General features: G+C 35.2%; 3 protein-coding genes, 1 long non-coding RNA gene and 1 pseudogene across 4 annotated transcripts; 3 read left to right on the top strand and 2 right to left on the bottom strand.

Moving 5' to 3' along the window:
• Positions 1 to 273: 273 nt before the first annotated feature.
• Positions 274 to 6,082, bottom strand: LOC121978752 (annotated as a pseudogene).
• Positions 6,083 to 7,101: 1,019 nt separating this feature from the next.
• On the bottom strand, positions 7,102 to 9,107 carry LOC121977040. Its single transcript, XR_006110724.1, has 4 exons — positions 8,247 to 9,107; positions 7,850 to 8,161; positions 7,693 to 7,771; positions 7,102 to 7,428 (listed from the first exon to the last, which is right to left on the bottom strand). It is a non-coding gene; the product is annotated as an uncharacterized LOC121977040 (long non-coding RNA).
• Positions 9,108 to 9,536: 429 nt separating this feature from the next.
• On the top strand, positions 9,537 to 14,457 carry LOC121977038 (EEF1A lysine methyltransferase 2-like). The gene is made up of 7 exons (XM_042529528.1): positions 9,537 to 9,881; positions 11,021 to 11,149; positions 11,734 to 11,931; positions 12,488 to 12,584; positions 13,418 to 13,521; positions 13,893 to 13,944; positions 14,089 to 14,457. The coding sequence occupies exons 1-7, from the start codon at positions 9,655 to 9,657 to the stop codon at positions 14,305 to 14,307; spliced, it is 1,026 nt and encodes a 341-aa protein (XP_042385462.1). The 5' UTR covers positions 9,537 to 9,654; the 3' UTR covers positions 14,308 to 14,457.
• A 416-nt stretch (positions 14,458 to 14,873) lies between these two features.
• On the top strand, positions 14,874 to 19,260 carry LOC121977039 (uncharacterized protein OsI_027940-like). The gene is made up of 6 exons (XM_042529529.1): positions 14,874 to 15,027; positions 16,143 to 16,329; positions 16,410 to 16,560; positions 17,490 to 17,530; positions 17,609 to 17,669; positions 18,956 to 19,260. Exons 1-6 carry the CDS (start codon positions 15,023 to 15,025, stop codon positions 19,036 to 19,038), a joined length of 528 nt encoding a protein of 175 aa, XP_042385463.1. The 5' UTR covers positions 14,874 to 15,022; the 3' UTR covers positions 19,039 to 19,260.
• Positions 19,261 to 20,300: 1,040 nt separating this feature from the next.
• LOC121977037 (40S ribosomal protein S9-2-like) lies at positions 20,301 to 22,274 on the top strand. Its single transcript, XM_042529527.1, has 3 exons — positions 20,301 to 20,458; positions 20,642 to 21,023; positions 21,915 to 22,274. The coding sequence occupies exons 1-3, from the start codon at positions 20,431 to 20,433 to the stop codon at positions 22,090 to 22,092; spliced, it is 588 nt and encodes a 195-aa protein (XP_042385461.1). The 5' UTR covers positions 20,301 to 20,430; the 3' UTR covers positions 22,093 to 22,274.
• The last annotated feature ends 111 nt before the right edge of the window (positions 22,275 to 22,385 follow it).

Below are 22,385 nucleotides of genomic sequence, written 5' to 3'. Positions count from 1 at the left end.
AAACTTATTACATTGTTTTGGCAATTATAAACATGAGAAATTAGATGAGTCATTTGGATTCTTAATGAAGTATATAATATGTTAAACCAATGAATTATCTATCAAATCATCTATGTCAAGCGATTTATTATAGTAGATCAAATGTAATTACATTTATTAATAATTTTTGCACAACATAAAACTTCCAAGCGTGGTAGATAGTATGCTGTGGTCGGATTATTTATAAGAATATTTTGTAGTTCTTCGTTCATGAATTCATTCTAGTCTACACACATCTTACAAGTTGGTAAACTGAAAAAAAAAAAGTCTCATGGCAAAGTTGAACATTTGAAGAGCTACAAAGTCATTTGATAAAAAAGAAATGACTTGGAGTTTTGATGGTATTGAAATTCTAAAGAAAATCTTCAAAGAAGAGGTACTTTATGGAGGTCAAATGGGAATTTTCCACTGACCGTCTTCATCATTTTCCACCATATCCAATGGCATTCCATCATGTTTTCTACTGTACATGGTGGCTGGGTTGGAACACATCTAGCTAAAGAACAATGCAAACACATTACAAAGGGGGTGATGCATACATATTTGATCGATCCATCGATCATTCATTGCAACATATACACACTATCACTCACCAGGGAAAATATATATAAAGTGCATCCCAACTGTAGGCACATTCCTAAATATCCCATCCAGAAGGCCGTTTTCTTTCTCACGGCCTCTCTTTTGAGCTGCAATCGGAACAAGGAAAAAGAATCAGACAATAAAAACATAATATATGTATATATGTAGATATAGATATATAGATCTTCGCTTTGAAGGACGCAACAAACCCATGCTATTTGTGATTATTTGAAACTGGCTGTATGGATCTTTGCTTTCTTCAACTCAAACAATTTGCTAGGAGATTTTTGGATGGAAAGAAGTGTAAAAATAGTGGCAACCATAACATTTTACAGTCTAATTCATCACATTTCATAGTTTCACAATGAATTCAACAAAATCCTAATCAAAGATAATCGGTAGAGTTTAAAAAGTTTTTGAGGCTAACCTTCCGGAGTGGCATGAAAATCCAACACATACCAGAACCTTTTCTTGCAACACGTTTAGCCCTGAACTTCCCATCCTGAATTTAATAGAAGATTCAATGAACGTATTTTTAGAGAAGCAAAACAAAACAGTTTTCGTACTTTCCATTTGAGATTACAGGCATATGGTTGTTCTAGATAACAAATTAAAGGTACAATACTCTTAACGGTAAACACTCTTTTTTAACAGTGAAATAGATACTAAAATTCTAAGAGAATCAAGAGTCCAATGCACTCTAGGTTCATATTCATCTATAAGTATTCTAAGCAGCCTTGCTGTCGGCATCATATAAAACAACCGGATGCTAAACTGGAATTACAGGTAGCTTATCAAGAAGCCAAGGCATCTTCTCAGCTTCAGAAGGAATTACATTTACAACCTGAGTGATATCCTCATTGGCCGTTCCAACCTCACCAACTGTAATTCTTCCAGGATCAGATAGAATTTCTCTTGCTAAACGCTCGACTTTGTATGGCATAGTAGCCAAGAAAAATAAAGTTTGTCGATTTGGCCTGATTTGACCAACAATAGAATGAACCTGTGGCTCAAAGCCTAGATCAAACATCTGGTCAGCTTCATGTAGTACAAGATAAGTTGTACTAGTCATTGCCAGAGCCTTCATCTTAAGCAAGTTAATCGGTCTTCCCGGAGCAGCAACAACTATTTCACAACCTGCCTTGAGTTCTTTGAATTGATCTAATTTGGATACTCCACCATACACAGTCGCAACACATAGTCCATAAGATTTTGCAAATTTCTTAGCTTCTATATATATCTGATGTGCCAATTCCCTTGTTGGAGCACATATCACACCTATTGGTCCTTCTCCTTTGTCAAGTTCAGGCTGATCCATAATATGAACAATCATAGGGGGAACAAATACATTAGTTTTACCGGAACCTGTTTTTGCAATACCAACAATATCTCTACTAGAAAGCACAATAGGGATAGCCTGACATTGTATTGTTGTTGGTTTCTCATAGACCTGCTTTGCAATAGCACCCATCAATGGAGCAGGAAAGCCTCAATCTTCAAAGAGTTTGATTGGTTTTGGAACATCAAAACCTGAAACACGAAAAGCTAAGGTTTTCCGGTACTCTGAAACTTCTTGATCACTCATACCTGCAAATGAACAAAAAGCAAACCCAAGAATTACAGATAAAAGTATCCTCAATTGACAATTCTAGAGATTCTTAACACTGGCATATTGGTAGGAAAGGTTTCTTATAGTATAAAGTATTAACATATCAATATAGCAAACTTGAGTAGACAACAACATGAACATTTGTCAGATCTCGAAACTCAAATCATATTAAAATTCCATCTCATTTGTCGAAAAATGCAATCTAAGCACTTACAACAAACAGCCGCACAATATGCAGCAGGCATGTTTTGTCACTGAAGAATCAATATAATTATTATCAAATTAGTACTATCACAAGTAGCTTAACCGCTACAGAAATCGCAGCAAAGCTATGAAATTTACCTGATATTGAAGGTTTCTCTTCGTTGAAATCCTTGTTAAACGGCTCGTAGTCCATAGTGCTATGGTCCAATGCCGGAATCGGCTCGATCTTTCTCTTATCCATGACAATCGGATTGTCATCCGAGTCAATTCGATCGTCCCGGAGTCTACTTCTTTGGCTACAGCATACACTTCCTCGTCCGAATCATACCCAGAGTGAAGGGCCTCTGACACCAGAGTCAACCCCGATCTTTCTTCGATCGCAAGAAGATTTCCACAGGGTCATCCTCGTCCTCGCCATCATATTTGTCGCCTCGGTCCTTCGGATTAGAGGAGGCGGGAGGTGGAGCTCGGATCTCCTCCTGGATCCCCTCCATGAAGGCGTCGAGCGGGTCGACTCGTCGTCGCCGTCGCCGTTGGCCGATCGGAAGCTTCGGACTGGTCGTACTCAATGTTGTCGAGGTCCGCATTCTCGTGGTTGTCTCCGCCGGTCCCGCCGCGGGAGGAAGGCGGGACGTAGAGCCGCTGCGGCGTCGGCGTTCGCTCGAAGGGGTAGGCGGTGGGCGGTTTTCCTGACGAAATTACGCTTCACTCCCCGATGTTATTGCTTATTAAACATGCCCCCTATAATATTTTTACTCTTAGTTCTTGCAATTTTACTATTATTATTTTATTTTATATTTTACAAAACTATTCTTCTAATATTTATAATATATATATATATATATATATATATATATATATATATAATATAAATTAATTATAATAAAATTTTAGCTGCATTTTAAATATATAATACGGGTAAAACGATTTTCATGAAGATAGACGATTGTTTTCTTAATTTGTTTTGTTTTCAAATAAATCTAAAACATAAGGGCAAAATTGACAAAAGCGTCCCTTTTATTGTAATCAACTCAAGAGGTCGGTAAAAAGTTAAGTTGTGTTCAAGTTTATTTAACTTGAGACAAGTTAAACTGAGTCTAAAATAAATTAAGATGTTGAAATGATTATTTAAATATAATTTATTTTTTTTATAAGTTTAGATTTAGTTCGTTTAGAGTTTTAAAGTTTTTATATTTTAAATTTATTTGTTGATTATTGAACTTAATAATATAAACTTATGTATTTATTTTAAAATTTTATTTATTTATTTATTTAACAGGTTGATAAGAGTTTTATTCCTCACGAACATTAATAAGCTGAACACATATATTTAAATTTATTTGTTTAATTTAACAAGTTGTTCAAAGTTATTCATTTAATTGATTTTATGTGTATTAATGAATATAAACAAATTCTTACCAAACTATTACTAAATTTGTTCACTGATATTTTATTTATTTAAGACCCTAATAATAGCGCTCCTATTTTATTTCTTCTATCAAAAGATGTCCCATCTCATCCATTGATATAAAATTATACAACAACCCTCAAATATTTTATTCAAATGATTTTGACTTTTTAACCTATCAAATTTAAGTTTACACAAGTCGTACAACTTGACTTGTTCAATCATATTTATATTGTAACAATTATAATTTCATAACTACTATAATTTATATTATAGCAACTAAATTGGTAGTTACTACAATACAGATTTGACATATTTACTTAATATTTACATTATAATAACTATAAAATTATAATTACAACATTACAAATTTATTCTATTCGCTAACATTCACCACAAGACGATACACATTTATTCTATTCGCTAACATTCACCACAAACTTATCTTGTCCACACAATTGGCCAATCAATTCAAAATTTAAACTTAAAATCGACTATGAGAAAATCAAAATCGATTGACCAGTACACTAGAGTACCTAAGTAATTTTATAAGGAGACAGATTGACATCCTTTTGATAAAAAATTTATAAAAAAAAAATGCTCTTGGACTGTACAACAAAAAAGAAAACCCTTTTTCTAATTTTTGCCCAAAACATAATTTATACACACTAATTTAAACTTTAATCACTGTCTTTTGAACTTTTACAAGTTGGCAAAAAAAAAAAAAAATGAAGGTGTCAAAAAGATATTTCTTTTGACTCTTCTTTTTTGCACCGACCCTTGGATAAACCGTAGATAAAATTGAATTCATTCTGATTCCAAAGAAGACGTGGAGTAATTGCATTAATATTGATTCTTTATAAAGTTGGACTATCAAATATTCGTCGGCAATATCCTCCACAAAGTGTATCTGGAAACCAGCAAAACATATCCCTACTAATAATGTCCATTGACTATAATTGTTTCAAGAGTCATGCAAGAATCACAAGATACGCCAATCTATTGTTCACCCTCCCAATAAATATAATTCTCAATAGATACCTATGGATTAGTTCAGTTAGTATATATCGATATGAACATTTACTATCATCAATTTTTGAGATCAATTTCTAACGGATACAAAAATATCTCACTCAATGTCTAACATTCCTCATGCAAAGAGTCACTATACTAGGATAAATATTTCTCATGATTTACTCTATTTTAGAATGTATAAGACCATCCTAGAGGGACGGTTAAAATAACAACTTCACATGATATTTTAAAAGAGAAAAACATTCTAAATTCTAAATCCTAAATTATATAAATTGTCAAAGTGCTTTAAAAAAAAGCTAAAATAGTACTCATCTAATATTTAATATTCAAAATACATCTTATTTTAGTATTATTATAACAACTACTCAATAAGGATTACAAATGCACAAAATATTATTATATCAAAATATTTTTTTATAAACTTGATCAAATTAGTAAAAATCATTTTAAAATAATTATAGTAACTATTTAGGTAGTTGTCCTACAGTTGCAATAACTACCTAACTTATATAGCTATTAACTTAGGTAGTTGTTACACCATCATAATTAAATCCTAAATTTTAAAATTTTGAGCGCTAAATCCTAAATCTTAATACAATTATATTAAAATATTTTTGATCAACTTGGTCAAAATTATTTAAACTTCATAAAAATCACTTTAAAAAAATTATAACAGCTATTGAAATAGTTGTTACACAACTGTATTAGTTGTTATATATTGTAACAACTAATCGTAGTTGTTATAATAATACTAAAAATAAGGTACAATGTTGTAGCAGATAGAATAACTACTACACATTGTAACAATTAAGGATAATTGCTACACATTGTAATAACTAGTCATAGCAACTACACATTGAAAGTAAATATATTCTCGAGATAAAACATGTAATGGGAGACCCTTTTTACTTTTCTTTTGAAAAATGGACACCCACTTACATAATTTGGAGTGCTCTTTTGATTTTTACCCTATTTCAAAAGGCCCACAAAAATATCTGCTATAAAACCGGCTTGCCACACAACGAACTCCTCATAATCTTACAGAGAGAAGTACTTCAATTTCCATGGCAGACCTTAACAAGATAGGAATGGAAGCATTCAGAGACCTGGAAAGGGGCCTGCCAGCATCAAGAGGAAGGTGGCCGCCGCCTCCACTTCCCCCTCTGCGAAACTTATACTTACCCCAGAAGCACGACCACCACCATGAGTACTTCACACCTTCAAAGAAAGAGACAGTTCTGGAAAGCAATCAGGTAGCCAAGAAGTATGGTGGATTTCTGTGTGTGATGTTTCCTAAAGGCTCTAACGTTGCTTAAAGTGCCACCAAAATGTGGCTTATAGTACAAGTGCTAGGGACTTTTAATAAGGAAGGTATGGAAACTATGTGTTGCTGTTATAGTAGCTCTGATGGTGTCTAAGAATGACAGTGTAACCATGAACTGCAGTATGTCTACAAGTTGTGTAAAGATTATGTGCGGAAGTGCATAGCTTTCTGTAACTTACCTACCTGTTCTAGTTAAATTCAGATAAGATGTTCAGTCTTAATTATATGCAGTTCATGTCCCATGATCTGGAAGCCATTGTTACTTATCACAAACACTTGAAATCAAATATAGGAAAATCAATTTTAATAGTACATGTTCTGCAGTAATAGCCTGCACCAAATTGTATCTGAACTCTGAAGAATAAGAACAGTAATTATCATCTGGACACACTACTGATACTTTGAATCTTTAAAAATATTGTTCCAACTACGACAATTATTTCAAGAATCTTGGACTAGAATCAGATGCCCATGCATGACCTGTGTTGTGTATGTGCCCTCTTATCCATTATTCATCGTATATATATATATATATATATATATATATATATATATATATATATATATATATATATATATATATAAAAGAAGCATCAACTCATTTGCAATCACACAACAATTAAGCTCCTTCAGTGAACCAGAGAAGATGACGGATTTTACCAATACTTATAGAACTATTGATAATTATTTTTAAAATTGTTGAAGGAAACCGTTTAAAATGATGTTTACTTAAATTGTTTATAGTAATGGTTTTGAGAGTTTTTTACTATGAGGTGTCTCCATCTCCATCAAATGTTAGATGTGAGACTATTATCCATTTGAGAAATATGATATGCCATTTTATGAATTCAAACCTTGCACGCAGGTAAAAAGCTCTACAAATTTAACTCAGTTACTAGATGAACAAAATAATTGTTGATAATATACTGATACATTTTCAGAAGGATCCATTTTCAGTCAGAGCAGTAGTTGTGGTGCTTGGATCATTGTCTAAGTGGTCGGCAAAGATACGCATGAGGGGAAGACCATCTCGGAGGGAGATCTTTGGCTCCCAGCCCGAGTGATGTCTGGCTGTGTTTGGTCTGAACTCGAACTCTATTTTGGCATTGGGATCAATCATGCCCTGCACCACATTTGCAAGCTCCAACATGGTGAAGTCTCCGGGGTTCCCTAGGTTGAATGGACTGGTGTGTTCTCCTTCCATCAACTTCACCAGCCCCCCTCCACCTGTAATATTTCTCAGCTTAAAGGCCTACTCAGCAAAGCTTGTTGCACGAGATAATCAAAAGCTTGTTCCCTCTTTTTGTCAGTTTTACACATCTAAACAGTAATATCAGCAGGAATTACTTTGAGGGTAAATGATTGCGAACACTGCAACTTATCGAGATTCAATCCATTTTCAAAACAAAAGAAACCGGAAACCACATAGATATTGCTTAAGTAAATGATGACGTCTAACTGAAACAAGTCAGAGATACAGGAGCGAACTACCAGATCAGAGAAGAACTGAAAGCTCCTGGTTTGCTTTCCATCTCCCTCCCTATACAGTTGAAGGATCCTTCCTGAAAGCCTAGACCATACAAATTTCAAATGGCATGTAAATGTGAGCGTGCGTTCAATATTTATTTCAATGTGTTCTATAACACACCTGAACAACAAAATTGCTCACAACTTGACCGTCATCAATGCACATCCGAGGCATGTAAGTGTTGAAGATCCCAGCATTTCTGACCTGTGACATGAAACAAGGATCGCTCAAGTTTGCATTTAAAAGTCCTTGCTGTTCGCTCGGACTTTAAAAGTCCGAGCGACCTGTGTCCGAGCATTTATGGTAGATTTGCATTGCAGTTGCTGCACTTTGGTCTATGGTGATAGAGGACCTCCACTTGGACTCCGCGATGTTAATCCATGGTTAAAGTCCTTGCTGTTCGCTTACCTTCATCATAGCAACTCTTAACACCTATAGTTGGCGAGCACAGAAATGCAAGTAAGCATTCCGTCCAAGACTTCAATTTTCAGTAGGCAAACAAGTGAAGAAAATTCACCAAAATGGTTGAGGACAAGAGTCTGCCGATTGGATTGGAATTGCCCCAGTAGGCCTCAACTCGTGGATGTTGCAGGGATATCACCATGCACTTCACTGGTGCTTGTGAGAAGAAACCTGGCGCCGACTCGCTTGGACAGGCCGAGCATGTGGAGAGTTCCAACCACATTGTTCTTGTGCACAGCAGCGCAAAAAAAAAAAAAAAAAAAAAAAGAGTGAATTAAGCGTTGCACAAGTAACAAGAATCATAATCTCTTCCTCCTTTTGCTCGATCAAAAGATCGATGTTTTTCTACTAGACACAAACTTCTCTGGAAAAAGATGAGAAAATGAAAAGATCGATATAAATCCAAAAAGAATGAAGATAGGTCTTTTTAGTAACAAACTCAAATCAAGAAAGAACGAAGAAAGGACAAATCTGAGTAGAAATGGAAGATTTTTATTGGAAAAAAAAACCCTCAAAGGATCCATCTTTGTCGCTGGTACGTAAAGCGATGATAAAGGAATGGAGGATGAGAAAAGGATATGATCGTCTTCACGGGGTTGAACTAGAAAGTGGGCCGGCGATGCGGGGCATCTGTTGTGATAGATCTGATCCACCTCCAAGAGCAGAAGATTCACCACATCAAGGCGAATGTGCTCGAAGTTGGGATTCCCCAAATGGTGCAGCACGTTCTCCTTCCGCCCCGTGAAGAAATTGTCCACCACGATGACGCTGTCCTCCCTCGCGATCAAGCAGTCCACCAGATGGTTCCCCACGAACCCGGCGCCGCCAGTGACCACGACGCGGAGCACCTTCCGTTCCACGAAGAACTACGTGGAGCTCCGCTACGAAGACGACGAAGAGAGGCGAAGAACCACGCTTGAGAGCGACGGCCCAAATGACTCATCTGCCCTCCTAAATTGACCGGCTTAAAATTCGTCCGAGGGTAGAAATGGAAATATCGTTGAACACGAGGATGCCCAACTGGGCCCCTTCTGACACGTCAAAGTATTCACTGGAGTATTTTATGGGAAAATGTATTTTATGGCCCCTTCTTTTAATAATTTTTTTAATAAAAAATAAAATTTGAAAAAAAACTACATTGTTGTTTATTTATTATTATCTTTTTATTTATGGACTAACGTTTTTTTTAGTGAATTTTCAATTATTATTATTATTATTTTAATGAGTTAAAAAAACAAGGGATAAATAAATAAATAATCGTGATTAAAAGCTACTACTTAGTTTTCATAATATTCCAACAAATTGGATTAATTAATAAAGTGTTCTTCTCCCCATTTCAACGCTTCCCCTCAAATCAATTGCCAGCCTTTTATATATCCATCAACCTCGCCAGTCGCGTCCGCCCGACTCCATTCCTCTAGGGTTTTCTTTTACTTCTCCTGTTCATCTCCGACGATCCTTGAATGGCGGGAGTCCGGTGGCCTCCAGAGGACTCCGATCTGAACCCGCCGCGGCCGGCTGCTGCGACCGCCGCAGCTGAGCAGATGATATCCGACGATGACCGCTCGGTGGCGGCCGACTCGTGGTCCATCAAGAGCGAGTACGGAAGCACTCTGGATGACGAGCAGCGCCACGCTGACGCCGTAGACATGCTCTCCGGTTGCAATTTCCCCGCCGCCTCCGATTACAGGTTTCCATCCTCCCTTTTGTCTGCGCCATTTTTTTTATAATTTTTTTACCATTGTATTGTTTGCTTTCATGCCTCTTGAATTGATTGTTCGACATCAAAAAATGATCTTGGTTTCTTCCGCGGGTAATTCAGTGTTGTTGACCTTTCGGTTGCCCCGTGTTTAAATGATTTCCAGCCTGCAACTTATTTCTCATTGGATTGGATGTTAGAGCATTCTTTAAGTCTAGTGCCTCGTTTGTACTGCTAAATAAACCTATCACTTTGAGACTTGGTTTGAATTGTGCTGTGAAAGACAAAAACGAAAGAAAGTATGTCCTGTATCCGCTAGGCGGATTTGAAAGGGGACTGAAAAGCGACCCCATATGGTTCCATATGGAAAACGCAGTTAACATATGCAGTGAAAAAAAAAACTTATTTTGCTTCATCTAAACTAATTAAGCTACTTTGTTTAGTAACTTGTAACTTGTAACTTGCAATTGTTAACTTCAACAATTATTTTGCAAGTGATAAATACCTTATATGTTAATAAAAATACTTTATAATATTTTAGTATCAATTGTGTATGCTCCTGCCTAATAATATTTATGTGCTGTGTGACTATATATCACTAGCGTATGTCTTTTGAAACCTTGCTTAATGGGATGCATAGTAAACAAAATGTACTGATTGCATTATCTTATTTTGGAAATACATTTTTTTATTTATTGTACTATCTGAAAATAGATTTCTTTCAGAAATAGCTACTTAGTTCACCACGTTCTATCAAACGAAACACAAAAACCTTTCCTCATCCATTTGTTGCGTTCCAGGGCATGCAATGTGTTGCAATCTTCCGGCATGGATGAGCACATTTGCTGTTTGTTGTCTTTGCATGCATGAGGCCAATGCATAGTTTTTTTCCTATTATATTTAAAAGCAACAGAGTAGATAAATCTTTAATTTTCTGAAGGCTCTAGCTGGTTGTCTATCTGGTGCCTCAATACTTTCTCTGGCATTGATCCAGTACCTAAAGTGTATTAAACATCGAAAAATGTATACGACAAGTTAAACTTGATTTGTTGCATCTGTCATTTTGGATTGACTGATGTTGTTTATTGCTGAATTTCCAGTTCATTTGTTGTTTGTGACTGATGTAACAGTTCTGATAAGGAGGGGCCAGACTCAAATGAGGTTGAGGCATCATTACTGGGGTTACAAAGCTATTGGGATGCTTCTTACGCCGAGGATCTTGCAAATTTTCATGAACATGGCCAAGCTGGTGAAATTTGGTGAGCCTAGTTTATATGGAACTCTGTCATATTCCTAGTTTGAGAAGTTGATACTATAGCACACTCGCACAATTTTATGCTTCTTTCTTTCCATTTGAAGTTATTCTTACATGTAGCATGTCGTACCTAAATATGGCATTACTCAATTGCTGTAAATTTTCCATGAGTATTCCATTGATTGACCATTTGCATTAATGTCATGTTTTATCCACAATTCATATATCAGTTTTTATTTTGCTATCTAAAAAATTCTAATTGCTTAAAATTTTATCCACAATTTCAGATTCAAATTTGATCAAATCACCCTCTCATCAACGAAAATAATATCATCTGCAAATTACATGCACCCAAGATGTTAAATATAAGTTGCATAGACTAGTGTGTAATGTTTTTATCATTCAAACTCACAGATCATGCAAATTTTCATCATCAACATCTCTTCTTAACCCTTTATGTGTCAAATTGTTTCTTTGTTATGTTTCTTTTGAGGTAAAATTTTGTTGTATGGTTCTTTTCTTTGTTTTTTCCATTCAATGTTGCTATTTGTGGTAGTACCATATGTAGTCAACTTCTTCAACTGATAGGTTTGGAATTGAAGTGATGGATACTGTTGCAACTTGGACCAAAACTTTGTGTGCAAACATTTCTCAATCACATAAATCAGAAGGCAGTAGCAACTCTGGACCTGATCCTGCTAGCATCTCTAAAGATCTCTCTAGCTGGGGTGTACTTGATATTGGAACTGGGAATGGTTTGCTGCTGCAAGAGTTAGCAAAACAAGGGTACTATATTTGATACTTGTTACCTTGCATACCTTCAAAATATTGGTAAAGTGTTTTTGAAAGTTATTTCAACAGCATGTTTCACTTCGATGGTTTATAACTATGTAAGATACTTTATCGTTGATCCTCATTAATTATCACCACAAAAATTGTGGTTATTGCTGGCAACTACACTAATGCATACAAGGCACTAGGGAATGCTACTAAAAGGACTAAGGAAACTACAAAATCAATGTCTTTAACCATAAGGAATTCGATGGCACAATGCATCCAGCATTTGCCTGGAGTTTATTATATTTTTATACTTGTACCTCATCTGTTCTAAGGCAAAACCCTACCAATTTCATAAATAAACATGATGTAAATATAGATTTGGTTGTTGCCTCTGTTGGAAATTCTTTTTGGCTCTTTGTATCCATGAGGTGTTTTTCACTATATTTTCTCATAGAACTAAGTAGTATGTGCCATCTATGTGATTATTGTTAATGATATTTAGAGCAGACTGTGGGTAGTATTTTATGCCAATCTGCTGTGAGTTTGTGTGCCCCAATTTCAGGTTCTCTGATTTAACTGGAACAGATTATAGCGAAGGAGCAATTGTTCTTGCACAAAAGATTGCCACTCGAAATGGTTTTCCTAATATAAATTTTATGGTATGTATGCCAACATTCCTTTGCTGTATGATATGTGCTAGTCAACTTGATAGTGTGGTACTTTGTCCTTTAAGTTTACATGATTAGTTTATGTTGAAGACATACGTTTTTTTTTTTCTTTTTCTTTTTCTTTTTTTTTTTTTTGCATTTTTGTCACTTGATCAGCAATTTCCAGTTTAACTTGGGAGTTTCTTTTGCGGGTTTTCTTATTTAGTTTATAATCTATATATAAATCAAGGATCATATAACGTAGCTCATTATCCATAAGCTTTTATTCAATCTATGTTTATAAAATGCAACTTACGTTCAATGTGTGACCTGTTCAATTTTCATTTAATTTGGGAAATGTTTGACTTCAAGATGAATTTCAAGTCTAGTATACTCGGGTGAAACTAGGTCAGTTCTCCAGTCAGCCTTCACAACAAACTGGACTTGGCCCAAAATTTGTGTAGTTACCTGAAAAGGCTTGTTCTTTGTTTTTCCCCCAGATTTTTCTTTATCATATATGATATATAGTAGATTGTATATTATATTCTCTGTCTAATTGTATGTATGATTTATGAATACTTAAACTTATCCAGTTAAATTCTCACCCTTTCTTATATTGCACCTGAACAGTTTTATTCAAAATGTCTATCTAAATATCTATAATAACTACTCATGCATCAAAAATTTTGCTTTAAACTATGCCCCTCTCTTTGTAGGTCTTTTAGAAACTATAATATGGTCATTGATCCTCAAGATATCTAGGCATGATCTACTTGTTCATGTTATTTGAATTTTGGGTTCCGACAGTGGTTCCTTTTTGATTGATCAAAGAAGGGTGATTGCAGGTTGATGATGTTTTGGAGACAAAACTGAACAGAAAATTCCATCTTGTAATGGACAAAGGAACATTGGATGCCATTGGCTTGCACCCTGATGGCCAAATGAAAAGGTATGTATAATTCTACATTTGGAAATTTTGCTTTTATCTTGGTTTTAGCCTTGCCATCACTTGTGTGCCTTCACTCGATACTTGAGAGAATAGGTGGATTGGGGGAAGTGTTTGTTCCTGTGGTACCTAACATTTCTCTTCCAATACTGGGGAGGGAAAGCATGGTAGAAATTCGTTCATGTTATTTTTGGGAATAAATAATCTTAATCTGGATTCATGCGGAATGAATAGTCTAATTTGTATTAGTGTACCAGTTAGATTTTGTGTCGAATCCATTTACTTAAAATTATTGTTATTTAGATATAAAAGGATTTAAATAAATTAATATTTGGCACATTCAGTTAGGCTAATGCCTTTTATCTTTTTGCTAGGCTAATGTATTGGGAATCAGTATCAAACCTGGTTGCATCTGGTGGGATCCTGGTAACTGCTTCTTTCGCTCAATTGTTTACCTTTTATCTTATTCTGATGCGGCTTGGAAACTAACTAGTTCTGATATATTCCTATTAGTCACTAAACTATTCTTACCCCTTTCACCATTTACTGAACACGTAGTGATTTATTCAGGTGATTACCTCCTGTAATAACACAAAAGACGAGCTGTTGCAAGAAGTTGAAAACTTCAATCACAAAATGCTTGATATACAGGATCTGGACCAGGACCAGGAAGGAAGTGATGAGAATGTGGTTTTCCAGTACCTTGATCATGTTCGAACCTATCCAACTATCTTGTTTGGTGGCATAGAAGGATCTCGTGTTTGCACCGTTGCGTTTCAGCGCCTCTGAATCACCATGTGTTTGATTTCTTAAACCCATACAACTAAAGAAAGGGTGATATTGATTGCACTAGAGCAAGTGGTTTCCTTCTAATTGGTCGTGTAAACTTATTCCTATTTACTGAGTTACCATAGTTTAATATTATCTTTTTATCTAAAATAAATAGTTCATCAAGTAATTTTATTGAGAACTTTGAAAAAAAAAAAGACTACTATTTATGCTTTATAGAAACGAAATGAAAGGTAATAAAAATCGAATCAATCCGTTTAAATCATTAAAACATATTATGTAGCTTGTTAATATTATTTATTGATATCTCCATAGTTATTTTGCTTTTCGAATTTCTACGTTAGCATTTAATAATCTCAAATAGTAATTTGTGAAACTAAAGTAATTAAATACCTACCATATTAAAAATGCACCCAGCCAATCGGGTTACGTCTTAAATTGACAACGAAGGTCACCTTGAGGGTCCAGTGACCCCACGCCACGACTAGCGCAGTTGATTTGTGCAAAGCCCATTTTAAATTGATTTGCTGTAAAGTAGTCAAAATCAGAGCGTGGCACCTATCGAAGGATTCTACCCCACGTGCATCACACGTGCGAACGTCTCCTTAAATTGGAAGCCATCGGAACAGCCACCTTAGTGCTTCGAGCAAGGGTTTAGGTCACCGCCTCGCTCGTCTCGCTTTGTGGCCGCGACCTCTGTAGCTCGCCAAAAAGAATGAGGTCTGTGTAATTTCCACTTTGTAAATCCGCATCTTTCTTCGCTCTTGTGCTTCTCGTCTTTGTTCTACTTGGTTTTATGCTGCGGGAACGAAGAGCACGGAATGATGCCCGTGGGAACTCTTGTCGCCTACCACCACCAGAGCTTCAATTATTGTTGTTCGTACATTTAAATAGTCCATAATTTTCTTGGAGCATCACTTACCAACATCTAGTTGCATTATTTAAGCTAGTTGATTTTGCTATAAGAGTGTAGTGGACTTGCAATTTTTCTGGGGAAAATTTCCATCTTTTAGGCTACATGGAACATAAAATTGGAGATTACTTGAAATACTGGAAACAATTTTGATCCCCGTACTTGGAAAATATTGAACATTTTATCAATGCCCTATTGTCGTAGTCTCAACATAATTGTTTTTCCTTGACTTTTAATTTTTCATGCTTAATGAGCTTGGCTGACTGTAGGCTAAAAAAAGACAGCGAAGGTAAAATTATATTTTCTCTTAATTGATAACTTGAGCTTTTAGAGTTTATTAGAGATCCTGTATTTATGCATCTAGCATGAATGAAGATTAATTAAGTGGAATTAACAGAAGTGATGTTGCATTAGATTCTATCTAGGATAAAAAATAAATAAGGAAGGCAAAAAATTGTCGAGGTAACAAAGATGAAAGAGTGAATAGTAATAAGTGAGCTAGATAAGAAAGTGCATATCATGTTCCTGTACAGTATCTGAAAGACGGCACTTTTTGTTTTGTTTTGTTTCTGAAAGTTTTTTCTCAACTCGTTATTTTGTCCATGTTTTAATTTGTGCAATAGCCGAGCATGTAGTTCATCAGATATCACTTGACATTTTGATGAGATGCTAGCTGGGTCATGCCTGATCAAAATTCTCATGTGGAAAAGTTTAAGGTGCTTGAACATTGGCATTTGGCACTAAGGATTTTCTCATCCCCTTATGTAGCTTTTCCTTTAGCTCAATAATTGTGGTATTAGTCTGTTAATTTAATATAGTATAAAGGATAAGAAATCCATTATGGAAACATGGCATTTTTTGCCAGTTTGATTGTCTATAGTTAATAAAAAATTATTTTCTTATGAATTATTTTACATGTCAGTCGTTTCCCTGAAATCAAGTGGGCACAGCGTATTGACAAGGTCTACATCACTGTTCAATTGCCTGATGCAAGAGATGTGAAAGTTAATCTAGAGCCTGATGGCATTTTCAATTTCTCTGCGACAGCTGGTGTTTCAAATAATTTTTACGAGCTAAAATTAGAACTTTTTGATAAAGTAAATAAAGAGGTAATGTTTTCTAATTCCTTCTTAATCAACTGATATTTTCTTGTTTCTCATCACCTAACTTGTAATGCATTACCTACCAGGAAAGCAAAATTAATATAGGTGTCAGGTCTATCTTTTGTGTGATTGAAAAAGCAGAGCAGCAGTGGTGGAAGAAGCTACTGCGTGGTGAGGGAAAGACTCCTCACTATGTGAAAGTTGATTGGGATAAGTGGGTAGATGAAGATGATGATGGTATATTCCCTTGTACTTTCTTGCTTATGGTTGTAACAAAATGGTACCATCATGATGAATACTTCTATCATATGCATGCAAATCTTGCATTTCTTTTCCTTACTACACACGGATGCTTGTAGAATGTATATCTTGGAGATGTATGATGCAAAATTTAAGGTTCGTTTTGTTTGGCTAAAAGTCAGATGATGAATGTCCAGTCAGCAAGTGCCATAGCACTTGATTTTTTATTTACTTTTATTTCCTGTATGCATGTATTCACTCAGAACAAATTTGCTTTTTCTTGTCCACATCCAATTCTTTTTCCTATTATCTTGTCCATCAATGCTTGTCAAAAACCAGATAAATCGTGAATTCTGAAAGTGTCTCCACAAACAGATCAATGACATTAAAACATTTTGGGTATGCAATGATGTTCATTTCCTCAGATAATTAGTCATTCATGTGATATTATGGTCATGTTACTTAAGAAATAGGGCTTATTAAGGATTTTTTTACCTTGATTTTTATGCGATCAATTTCTTTGCCAATGCTTTTGTCTTGTTAGTGTAGATGAATACCAGAACATTTCAGGTTGATATTTTCACAGTATCATTTATTGATCTTGAACCTGCCTCTTCCAGCTAATGTGTGAAGAAATTAATTACCTTTCATAGGTGATGTTTAGACTACATAACTTTCTTCAGTTTACCAAGTAGAAAGTATTGTTCATGCTACTACTAAAGTACTAGTCTGCTTAACCTTAAGACACTTGGGCTCACCCGCTGGATATATTTAATGTATAATTGAATTAGTTCAATGCTTTCAATCGATTTTTTTGTTCTTCCGTATTTATAATTGACAAATCATTGGCTAGATTTTATTTCTATGAACAATTTTGCAATTCATATGCCATTGGTGTTACTGAATTTTCCCCCCTGATTGTATAGTAGGTCAGCCTGATTTGGATTTGGGAGGCATGGATTTTTCGGTAATGGTCACCTCCCATATTTCTTCCTGCAAACTTTAATTCGGTTGATCTTAGATTTATTTGTATATTCATTTCCAGAAATTTGGTGATATGGGTGGTGGTGCTATGGATGATGATTTTGAAGATAGTGATGATGAAGGTAAGTAGAAGCTACCATTTAGTTAATTCCTTATAGTAATTTAATTTCATTGCTTTATTTGTTCCTATGCTCTGATATCCAAATATCAGCGATCCATTTTGCTGCATGAAAGTTTATTGTTAAGAACTTTGTGTCAGACCAAGCTCAACGACTCTAATAGCTTTATAATAGATTGCCTCCTATAGTCCACACCCTTTCATGTATTTGAGCTGAATCATATTTATCTTCAAGGACATCACTATATAGCTTACAATGTTACAACCATTTGAAATATTTGCTGAACTTTGATTTTAGCCATGTTAAATTAGTATGGCCTGAATTAGGATATAGAACAGCCTGAAGGGGGAAAATGATAGATTGTATAATGCAGAAATGTTAAAATAAAGCAAATAGTGAATAACAAAGTAAGGGTAGAAGGCAAAGAATAGATGATTATCTTCACTTCCTTTTATGTTATTATGTTGATAAAATTTCATTTTTACCTCATAATTTACTTTTTCATTTTATCCTTCAGTTTAGAATATTACATCTTACCTCTATATATATTATAAAATCGTAACAAAATACCCCTTGACCTTAATGTTGCTTTTCTCTCTCATGTAAACAATGATTTCTCCATTGTATGCATTATATACGAGATAATAAGATGAAGGTATATTTGACAAATCAAGTTCAAATAATCAAATGAATTAGGTAGAATGAAATTAGGCATGTAGATCTTTGGGAAGAAGAGATTCACAAGCTTGTTTAAGAAGAGATTATGGTGAGGTCTACAAGTTACCAAGAAGGGTATAGTGTATAAAGGATTAGGAAGCACACTAAACAATCACTATTTTTCCATTTTAAATTTTCATAATTCCTATCTTGTCTTGTTATGTGTTGGGAGTGGAAGAACAGTGTCCTCTCCATTTGTGCTGATGGAGGAGAGATTAATCTTCAACGGGGGAGAGGTATTTGGTTTCTCTATCGGATGGAGGGATTTATGGGAAAGCTAGGGAAATAATTTCCCCACGGTTTGTCTCTTCTCCCGCCTTTTGATGTCCATGGTGAGGGAATAAGCCACTGTGATCTTGGTTCGCCATCAATATCTGTAGTGTTGCATATTTTTATATCATAATTCACAAGGCTGGGAATTTTCAAACTCTATCCTTCTATGTCAATGTTAGTATTCATCTAGTTTTCAGTTCAACAAACCTGGAGTGAGCGCGAGAATACTGATAGTAGTATATATTCAATGAAGCTTTGCCTTTTGCTCGATGTCGCTGAATGTCTTCTACTTTTAACAGAGCCAGCAGAAAAAACTGAACATGCACCTGGAGATGCGAAGACCCAAGAAAACTTGTCGGATGACAAAAAAGAAACAGATTGAAGCATGGGAAACTCTTGGCACCATTTCTGTGGTTAACCATCTCGATTGAAGAAACATGTTAAATTGGTATCTAGTGCTTTAAATCATCTTAGACAAGACAAATTTTACAATTGATTATCAATCTCGTGTGGTGTTGAGACTATGAGATGAGCTTCTATTGTTGAATGATTGTTGAAAATTGTTGGTACTTGCTTTGCTAATCATGTCATTGAAGTTTAACTATTTGCATTGTCGTTAGCCATGATTTTATAAAGTTTATTAAGGTCTTTTTGTTTCATTCATTGTTCTTTTTGTTTCTTAAAGAAAATTCCTCCTATCAAGAGAAGAGATTTACTTTTACTATAGTTTTAAATAATTTTTCTTGTTAAAGTATCTCATATAAATATTTTTATCTTATGCAAAACAAATCATCTCTATCACGGGCGTTTTATAATTTTATTAAATTATCCTTTTTCTTATATTGTACTAGGATGGTAAACGAGCTGAGTTTTGGACGATTCATGTTTGTTTAATAAGGTAATCGAGTCGAATTTAAAATGAACTAAATTTTTTAGATGAGTGTTTAAGTTTGGTTTGATTTATTTTTTTTATGAGTTTGAGTTTGTTTGAATGTAGATTTATTATATTAATGACTTCCTTAGTATGAGTCTCGTGGATATAGAGGGAGATATATTCAGGTAAACATGTTGGTTGGATAAATCTTAGATCGTTAGTTCTTGAGAAAATTTGAGCTTGTTTGAATCTTGGCTTGAACTTGTTTTGTTTAGATGTTATCGAACTCTTAATTTAAGTTTGATAATTTAAATTTATTTTATTTTATTATTTATTTAATATATTTTAAAGAATTTTATTAATGAATTCGGTTTACGAATGTTGTTTATAAATATTATTCACGAATATTATTTACAAACTTTAACGAGTTGAACATATATGTATTCAAACTATTTATTTAGTTTAATGAACTGTTTAAGTTTTTTGTTTAATTAATTTTATGTATATTAAATTAACATAAATAAATTCTTATCAAGTCAAACATCAAATTTATTACATGGTTCATTTAGAACCTTAGATTGTACCACAATAACATTATTTAAATAATATAAAATAAATAAAATGAAAATTATTATATTTATTTATTTCTTGAAATAATACAAAGTCAGGGTTTTATAATAAAAATATGGTGATTAAATTTTATTTTTGAAAATATGTAACTAAATCCTACTAAAGCCGGCTCGTTCCGGTTCATAAGTCTGATTCTGTCTGGATTTCGACCCACAAGAACAGGATCCGGATTTTAGGGTTTTGGAGCTCAACTATAAATACCCGTGCGACCTCCTTTCGCGCAATCGTCTGATCTCGGCTGCCGTCGGAGGTAGAGCTCTAGAACCAGCCATGGTTCATGTCAGTTTCTACCGAAACTGTAAGTGAGATATTTCTTTCTCGAAATCTGCTTTTCCTTTCAATTTTAAAGTTTGTTGTCCTCGATCTGAAACTTCTGGTTGTAAAGATCCAGATTTTTTTTTTTTTGATGAATGTCGGTGTTGGATTTGGTGCTTAATCTTCGGGTCGCAACCGCTAAACCTAGCCGCTTGAATCCTTGCAGACGGGAAGACATTCAAGAAGCCCCGCCGTCCCTACGAGAAGGAGCGGCTTGATGCCGAACTGAAGCTGGTCGGCGAGTATGGGCTTCGCTGCAAGCGGGAGCTGTGGAGGGTGCAATACGCGCTGAGCCGGATTCGCAATGCTGCAAGGGAACTTCTCACGCTAGACGAAAAGAACCCTCGCCGGATTTTTGAAGGAGAGGCCCTGCTTCGCCGGATGAACCGATATGGCCTCCTCGGGGAAGGACAGAACAAGCTTGATTACGTCCTCGCCCTCACCGTGGAGAACTTCTTGGAGCGGCGTCTGCAGACTATCGTCTTCAAGTCGGGGATGGCAAAGTCCATCCACCATGCGAGGGTCCTCATCAGACAGCGTCACATAAGGTACACCTCTTTTTTTTCTTCAATTGATTGCTAGAATTGCCTGAAATTTTCAAACCCTAATTTTTATTCACTTTCTTTGTTGCCTCTTGATCGTGCTAATAGATTTTCCTCATCAAAATGTAATTGTCATTCTTTTGACCATGAGCAACATACTTATCTCTACCTATAGTTCTCTGATCATCAACCTGCTACACATTTTCCTCGCTTCTTCATACAATTAGTTCACATCATGTGTTAATTTCATGCTTGATGATTTATCTTGCTACTATTTCGTTGGTTAAATTCTTGCAAAAGATAATTTTTTTTATCTTTGATCATCAATGAGTTTAATAATGCTACCTATTCCTTTACAAGGTTTTAAAACACATGCGCAAGCAATATTCACATGAGATATAGATGCAAATTTGACATTCTTTGGGATATTTAGAATTTAGCATATTAATAAATCTCTAAATGTTGTGTGACGTTGTGGTCATGGGTTCGTTCGAGTCACGGAAATAATCTCTTGCCTTTCAGATAAGGCTGCGTATAATAAATCTAATGTGATCCACCCACATTGGAAGGAGTTTCGTGCTCTAGGCTGGCCTTTAAATGTCTAATTAGGGCCTAAAGTAGAAGCATACGGTTTTAATATTTGATCTTTTGAAAACATAGCCAATCTTCATTTGAAATTTGATGGAATTTGGCTGCTTAGTGCCATTGTACATGATAGTTGCTCCTCTCAACTATGGCAACCATACCTTCTTGTTCCTCTTAAAAATCATAATGTCGCATTGTAATTAGTTTCCGTAGTTCCTTGATCCACAATAGTTGTTATGGAATGATGATAAGTAATAAGGTTCATTGCTTCATCAAACTTTTCTTGGTCTCTTATACAAACTATCTTTGCAGAGTTGGTAGGCAGGTGGTAAATATCCCATCATTCATGGTGAGGGTCGATTCGGCAAAGCACATCGACTTCTCCTTGACAAGTCCATTTGGCGGTGGCCGCCCTGGAAGGGTGAAGAGAAAGAACCAAAAGGCAGCAGCAAAGAAGGCTGCCGGCGACGAGGAGGAGGATGAGGAATGAGCTATGTGCATCTCGTTATGTTTTGAATTTTGCTAGTAGCTTGTTTAATCAGTTTATTCTGATTTTCTTGTTAAATTATGAAGGTTGAACGTTTTGTGTTAGCACCTTATCATCTTTTTGGTACACCCTTAAGCTTTATTCAAACTTGGATTATGCAAAAAGTATTAAAATGTTTACTCAAACTTGAATTCTTCAATTTGTGTAAAGTATATTTTTGCATTAGATATTGACTCTGCAGTTGACGTCATTCAAAAATTATTTGACTAAATTGGATCACTTTTGACCACATTAGA

The sequence above is a fragment of the Zingiber officinale genome, chromosome 4B (genome assembly GCF_018446385.1).
Source record: "Zingiber officinale cultivar Zhangliang chromosome 4B, Zo_v1.1, whole genome shotgun sequence".
Classification (NCBI taxonomy): domain Eukaryota; kingdom Viridiplantae; phylum Streptophyta; class Magnoliopsida; order Zingiberales; family Zingiberaceae; genus Zingiber; species Zingiber officinale.
Note: the sequence above shows the minus strand (reverse complement) of the source record. Positions and strands in the feature narration are given on the sequence as shown.